This window comes from Anabrus simplex, chromosome 2 (genome assembly GCF_040414725.1).
Source record: "Anabrus simplex isolate iqAnaSimp1 chromosome 2, ASM4041472v1, whole genome shotgun sequence".
Classification (NCBI taxonomy): Eukaryota; Metazoa; Arthropoda; class Insecta; order Orthoptera; family Tettigoniidae; genus Anabrus; species Anabrus simplex.
This window is the reverse complement of record NC_090266.1, coordinates 380,257,009-380,264,736: the sequence shown is the minus strand read 5'-3', so window position 1 is coordinate 380,264,736 and position 7,728 is coordinate 380,257,009. Positions and strand designations below refer to the sequence as shown.

The following is a 7,728-nucleotide window of genomic DNA, read 5'->3' as shown; positions in this document are numbered from 1 at the left end:
TTCACTAATATCTTCCTTTATTAACAATACTATCCCCCCGGTGTTCTCACCTTATTGCGCTCTTTTCTCTTGGACTTATACTTGACCACAAATCCCCCTCCCCCAATGTTATCTCCTTTCCTATTTCTGACCACGTCTCCATGAGTGCCTCAATGTCAAAGCTTTCCACTACTTTTTGACCTCCGTATTACCTAATTTACTTAACAATCATTCAATATTTACAAACCCTACCTTCCAATCTAGTTATAACTCTCCATCCCATCCTTCTCCATATCCTCTATTATTTTTACTTCTCGTTACTATGGCCCTCTCTCCTACTACCTTCATTCCCTCTTTTCTTGCCATTTTGGGGCGCACTTTGCCCTTCATATCCTCCGTATTTTTATTTCTCTTACCCCTCAGGTCTCTTAAACTCAGGCTTCTCCCTTTGTTCATAGCTTCTCTGCCTTTCATTTTGTCCCTCGAACCTTCACCTTTGTTATGCACGTGTCCATTGTACTCTGTACTTTCCGTTTCTTGAGAATCTCCCTACACCACCACCTCCTGAATCTTTGTTTCTGTTCCCGCACTGCACTGGGCACTGACCCCTGCGTTGAGCGCGACTCCTACCTCGTCTCGTCCTACCGCTCGATCTGTGACCTTCCTTCCATCTTGCCTTGTCACCATGTCTTCTTCCTGCTTGAGCTTCTCCTCCGTTACATGTAGTTTCGTCACTGACCAAACTCGTACCCATCTGCCATTGGATACCCCCAGATGTTGGACCCTTATGTGCGCCCTCAGTCTTTGATGTCTGGCTCTCTTTAAAAGTCTCTTTAAAATTTTCAAATTCTCACTCCCTTCTCTTCCCATGCCCCTTTTAACCCAATTTGTTTCCCCTTGTAAATTGCCTGCGTTTCTTAGCACTATATCTGCCATCAAGGTAGATAACAGCTTCACTTTAATTGGTGTGTGTCCTCCCACTTTACCAACCCTTTCCGCGTCATCGATGTCAACTTCACTGAAATTAATTTTCGTTTTATTCTGAATAACGTCCACCACTTTGTAGATTATGTCCACTTTGTTTTCCCTCACTGCTTCGCGCACACCACATATATACATTTCTTCATACGTTCCTGACTGCTGGTTTCTGTTCCTTTCTTCAGTTTCAACATCTCCTCTACCAGATTTTTTACTTTATCTCTTAGTATCACAATTTCTTTCTCATTGCTTCCCACCTTTGCCATTGATTCTTCCGTTTTTCCTTGTAGCCATTTCCTCATATTCTAGAAACTCCTTAGATTGGTCTTGTATCATCTCTTTAATCTGGTGAAATTGGCAGGCTTCTTTCACTACCTCCTTCACCACTTCGACGTTATCCCAGCTGATGTTGCCACTAGTATTCGGGTCGGGGTTGAATTCCATCCCCCGATAACTAGTAGCACAGTTATCATGGCTGCCACCAAAACCGCCTCTTCCCCAGATCTTCCTTACACTCCATTCGTTTAGTTGTATCTTCTTTATTCTCTACTGCCATCTCCCGATCGTGGCCCGATATTACTATACTCCCACCATACTTCTCGGCACTCGCCACTCAGCACATCCTCACCCGTTACTTGCTTAGTATAGACTGTATCATGTCTTATAATTAATTATCAGTTCATGGAGTAAGTGTAACTCATGTGACAGTGCTCATTTACAACTAGAATGTTAAAAACATACTAAAATAAATAAAATAGTAATAAATTAAATGAAAAATAAAACCAATAAATGCGTATGTATTCGTGTATGAAGAAAGTATTAAAAGTAAATAGAAGTTAGTACTCAAAGTAAGTGTAATCTACTATATTTTCTGCAAATATTTAGCCCTGCACTGAGAAATTAGTTTTGTTTCCTGCATTGTAAATAAGAATTGAGGACTGTAGAGCACATCACGTACAAATGTAAAAACAGGTAATTCATAACACATACAGTAAATGCATTTACCATTAACAAAATTATGTACCTCGACCGAAAACTCCCACCCATCTTCTTTATTTCACACCCTTTTACTTCGCTCCCCAGTCTTTACTTCTTCTCGAACCGCCCGAATCTCTCTGCCAAAGAGAGGGCGTCACTACCCGAAGGGCCCACTTCGCCCTTCAGGGAATAAATAAAACTAGTTATGATGATGATGGTGTTGATGAAAGTAGCACCAAGTAGGGTAGGCTTCGACTTAACAGCGGCTAGTTTTGGTTAGCCTTGCAGCTCTACATTCGGAAGGCGTAGGGGCTGGTTCCCACCGTCGGCTGTCCTGGGAGTGGATTTCCGTGATTTTCCAGTCTTCTGCACTAAGGTGAATGCCGGGTCAGTTCCCACTATAGGCCACGGTCACTACTACCTTACCTTTTCCGAACCTCAAATCACCTTCTTGAGTTTCCTTGGCCTGAGAGAGAGCGTTACGCTCCACGAGCCTCAGGGCACGCGATGACACTTGTATAAAAATAAAGAAGTTAAAAGTCCGAGGACGGGCGGGAACAAAGTTGTATCGTTACTCTTTCCCCTAACTCCTAGCAGGAACAGATATGTCAGCTCTCCAAAGCAGCAACAAATACTGCCATTTGGCCGAGTCCAAGCGGTAGTGCGGTGACTCCTGTCCTTCACTGCGGTTGAGCACGAATTGATTTCGAATTTGAAATTCACTGTCATCATAGTACAATAAGCAGGCGGAGAAGTGGAGGAGACGGTATGAAATCACTTCAATTCACCGATCACAAAAGAATGGAACATTCAAGAACAATCTCGGCGCTTACTATGGGCTGAGATGTCCGCCTCCGTAGCGTAACGGTTAGTGTTATTAGCTGCCGTCCTCGGGGGCCCGGGTTCGATTCCCGGTACTGCCAGAAATTTAAGAACGGCAGAAGGGCTGGTATGTGGTTGAAATGGTACATGCAGCTCACCTCCAAAGGGGGTGTGCCTGAAAAGAGCTGCACCACCTCGTGATGAGGATACGAGTTTTTTTCATGGGCTGAGATAGGGCGAGGTAACGTCATAGCCCAAGCCAGGCTGTGAGCCTGTTGATCAGTTTGAATGCGGACAAGAAGAACAGCGGTTATTGTAACGTGTTGTAGGACGTGAATGGAGTCCTTAGACGAGGTGAACATTGCTTGTGGATGAGGGGTGATTAGATGCCGTTACAGAGCTGAGTAAACTTATCGTTGTGATGTAGGCCATCGCAAACTAATAGATTCTTCTGTACAGTTCATATTGGACTATATTTCATGAGTTACCTTCCTTGTCTTGTGGGAAGGAGTAGTTTTCCAAATTATTGTTCATTATAATACTTGTAAGGTTGTTGAACGAGGACTCCGCTCTTGCAGTTAGTGAGACCGTCATCTGTACGTCGTGAGTTGCGATTTATATTTACTCACTCCTGGTCATTTTATTTCTGGCCACCAAAAACGACTGTTGATGCGACGATTCACGTGCATTCCAAGAATGGGACTGCGTATGATTCCACTTGACACGGCCGCTGTGTTAGAAGTGTCCTCCTCATCTCCGTAATGTATTACTTCACTTCCTCATTCCTTGTTTCATGACCGTTATTACACTGAGTTATAACAAATAACGACCTCTGGGAGATGTGTTACGTTGACGTTTCGATAATGTAATGTTATAGATCACTGGTAGGATACTGTATTTGACCACCGTCTAAACCTATCATTTTTACCATTTACAAACTGCAATTCTGCGTTAGTGAAAGGTAATCACAGTTTTCTTTTCAGTTCACCCAGATATTTAATCCATGCAGATCTAAAACTATTCGATTTCATCTTCTGTGATGGTATTTAATTACACTTCAAATTGCTATTTTTGGTATCCTTACTTTATTTCACTAATGGTAGCACACTTATGTGAATGAGAGAATGAACCGAAATTGTGCATAATGGACAACAATCAACGAAAATTATATTTTAGGTCTTCTGAACACAATCCCAATATTTTGTCCCATAAGTAGTTAACAGTCGTAGGTTATCATGGTTAGTAGCTCATGTGGTAGTGATCTACCAACGAATAGACGTCTCTTTACGTGTGAAAATTCTCATTCTAATTTAAATAGAAGTCGAAAATGTACAGAATACCATCCGTTGTTGAAATTCTCTACCCGTTGTTGAGGTCAAGATAGGTAACTTGAGAGTTCTACTCTATTCACTACGTTTACTGTAAACATATCAAGTAGTATCTATGGCGTGCTGTTTGAACGCAAAGCAGATTTCTGAAGTCATGTACAAATTAGAGTAAGCAATTGTGTGGATACTGTGGGTTGGTCCTCTCATGGGGAATCCTCCTTCCGAATAAACATATATGCTGAAACGAATTATTTAAGGCCTGGTAATAAGATGATAGAACAGGGTAAGTGAGAGAACGGAGATGATTCCATTTATACTATAACGAGCACATAAAACAAAAAGAAAATGTAAATAACGCTTTAATAAAATTTATAGTACACATATTACAGTTGAAATAAATCTATAAAATACCAATTTATGAATATATTAAGTTCATAAACAGTCTTAAATATATAAACCTCGTATCTCTCGCAATGTAAGGGAAGCAGTGACATAAAGTTCAACGAATTTTATAGTATTATGGTAAATTGCTTACAACACTGTCTCCTGCTCCATTCCGTATTCTTAACTGGAACGTTTATCAGAATTAAACACTCAGTTCGGCATACAAGCTGACAAAGATTTTAGGGAGAAACACTGAATGAATTTATTATGTCTCTTCAACAAGTAACCACTCCATACACTCACGGACTAAATGGGCCTCCAGGAGATTTCTGCATGATCCTGAGAATTTCTTCAACAGCTTTTTGGGTTTTATAGCATGAGTTTTCAACGGAGGAAAACTTTTCCTCCAAATACCTGATCTGGCAAGAATTTTTCTCCACAGCTTTTTCATTACTATCCAAACGTTCCAAAGCCTTCTCTAAAAGTACTCGAATTCGCTCTGCGTCTGAATAATGACTTCTCATAGTCAAAACATTCATGGCATCTTTCATTATACGAGAATCGAGCTTGTAATTTCCATAACACTGGCAATTTTGGTAACAAGAATCGTTCTTGTTGATATTAAGTTTACCTTCCTCTGGCGATGTAAGGATCTGAGAAAATTGGTTTGGCAGGACGCGTATTGTTCGACTGGGAATAATTCCTGGAAACAAGCGTACTTTCCTAACTAGAAGAGGTAAACGTGAGAACGAAATGTAACGAATACAATCAAGAGCTTGACAAAAACAGCATTCTAGTTCCGCTCTGCGACGGCACCAGAAAGGATGACCTAGAAGAATGCTCTCAGTATACGAAACCAATTTAATTCTTGACACAATTCCTACCAACTCTGCATCATCTTTTATGGCTTGTGTGTCACTGACAGCCAACCCATTCAGGAGATTGAAGAGGACAATCGCCACAAGGAACACAAAAAGTACGAACACTACATGGCTTGTTACCGGAAAATACTGAAAAGGGAGGTCACTTGCATCAAACTCTCCAGTGACCATTACCACCGTTTTAAAGAAGGATGTTCCAGGCCCTAGAAAAAAATTGTCATCTTCAGCACTTCTTCGAAATAATGTGTAAAAGCTTAGAGCAAATGCGATAATCAAAATTGAATACCAGGCCAAAAATTGGAGAAAATTCATGGAGACGGTCTTTAGCATCTCTATGTTCGTTGAAAGTCTAGGGTGACGACCTATCAGGAGGACTAACTCAGCCCATGACAGCAGAATAGTGATCGCCGATAAATGTGGTCTAGTTGTCGAATCTGCACAGCGATAAAAGAGAACCAGGCCACTTGAAATTATGAGAAATATTTCAAGATAATTTTCTGGAGATCGAACGTAATGAAGTGGAGAAACTACAAGTTGGAAAAGTTCTCGGATAACGAGGCAAAGGAAGTAAAATACCAAAATTGCCCACATTGCATCCCCTGGAGTCCAGAGGCAACTTGAATTATCTGTGGTTGTGCCATTATTCCCATTTTTCCCAGGTAAATTCGTTTTATTGTCTAAGACACTGCCTTCACGCAGTTTATCAGAAACACTTTCTGTACTTGAATCAGACACAGGTAACATATCTGTCTCAGGACTGTATTCATACACCAGAAGTATATAAATAGTCATAAGCGTGACAAATAACAAGTAAAATGCTAAATTAATATAGAAGAATGGTCTAATTCCTCTCCATTTCAGTTCTAAGAAACTCGTGAATATTGGATGCTTTAGCAATCGCCGCAAGTCAGGGATACGGCTAATGTACAGAAGAGGCTGACATTCGGGAACTGGTTCAGTTGGAGGATCATCTAAAGGAAGCGATACAGAACCGCGTGGTGTACTCATAGCTAACGCAGGAGGAGCAAGAAACTTGTAATCAAATCTTATTTCGTAATTTTCATCACGAGGCGACTTATCGTTCGTTGTTACGCATCTGTTCAGAAAATCTTCCAGTATTTTTGAAGATATGTTTGCTAGAGGAGGGTCACCAAAGCGGTTAACTGTCCCAATGTAAGCACCGTGTTCCATAAGTCTCAGAATAAAGTATTTATCACCATTCCTAGCAGCAATATGCAGAGCTGTGTTACCAAGCCGATCAGTTGCATTGATGTCCAACTTGTCAAACTTAACTAACTTTTCAAGAATTAAGTCAAAACAAATTTGATACTCTGACAGCTTCGATGACCTGTGTTCAGCACCTTCAATGACGACGTGTAGTGCAGTCTGGCCGTCCGTCGGTGATGTGAAGTCTGCTCCTTTCTCGATAAGTAGTTCAATAATACTGTAAAAACCTTCAGATGCTGCCAAGATGGAGGGTAGTTTAGCTTTATATGAAGACGTCGCGTTTGGATCTGCTCCTTTCCTTAACAGCTTCTTAGCTGATTCAATTAATCCAACATTAATAGCATACTGTAATAAAGTAAACTTCCCGTCATCAGAATCAAGTAGTTTCTTCCCTTCATCATACTTCAAGCAATCATCGAGAGTTCTTGAAAAGCTAGTCTCATCCCTCCTGTATAAGCAAGAGAATAAACGAGAAACGGAGTCATCGATTTTCTCACCTGCTCCTTTTTCAGGCACTAACAATTCCAGATCAGGCATTTCTTTTAATATGATATCGCGGGCCTTCTTTCCGTCGTATGTTTCATCACTGTCTACACTAATTCTACCTGACTCCAGCATAATCTTCACAATCTCCTTCTCATGTTGTCGAGCAGCCAGGTAAATAGCTGTTTGGCCTTTGCGATTAGTTTTGTTTACTTGGAGTTCTGTATGTTGAAGTAAAAATTTAATACATGCTTGTATAGATGAAGAAAAATGTTGCTTAGCCAATAGGTGCAGAGCTGTATTTCCGCCATCATCAGTGAGGTTAATGTCAGTTCTGGAATCACTCAGCAAAGCTTCTAATGCTTCGAGATTTGCCGAACCTGCAGCAAAATGGATTGGAGCCTTATTCCTAACTTTGTTTCTTAAATTGGGATCGGCACCAGCCTCAAGCAAAGCTCGAACGAACTCGCTTGTTCCGTCCTTCTTGCATGCTAGGTCCAGTATGGAGGCCAAGTGTGGATCTCCCAGCCACGTGTTTGGATCGCATGTCTTCAGAGCGTCTTGGAAAGCAAACAAGTCACGTTGTTCCATGAGAGACAGCAGGTTAACAGGCGAACACAGGCTCATGGTTCTACACAGGCTGCCCGACATCTGAAACAAAAATATGA

The 7,728-nt window shown here is 41.1% G+C and overlaps 1 protein-coding gene across 1 annotated transcript in view; it reads right to left on the bottom strand.

The window, feature by feature from the left end:
* Positions 1-4,433: 4,433 nt before the first annotated feature.
* LOC136862850 (transient receptor potential cation channel protein painless) overlaps positions 4,434-7,728 on the bottom strand; it is an 81,355-nt gene continuing 78,060 nt past the window's right edge. Inside the window, exon 2 of the mRNA XM_067139113.2 lies at positions 4,434-7,711. Coding sequence (XP_066995214.2) covers positions 4,769-7,711 — 2,943 coding nt within the window. The 3' untranslated portion in view covers positions 4,434-4,768. The remainder of the gene's footprint in view (positions 7,712-7,728) is intronic.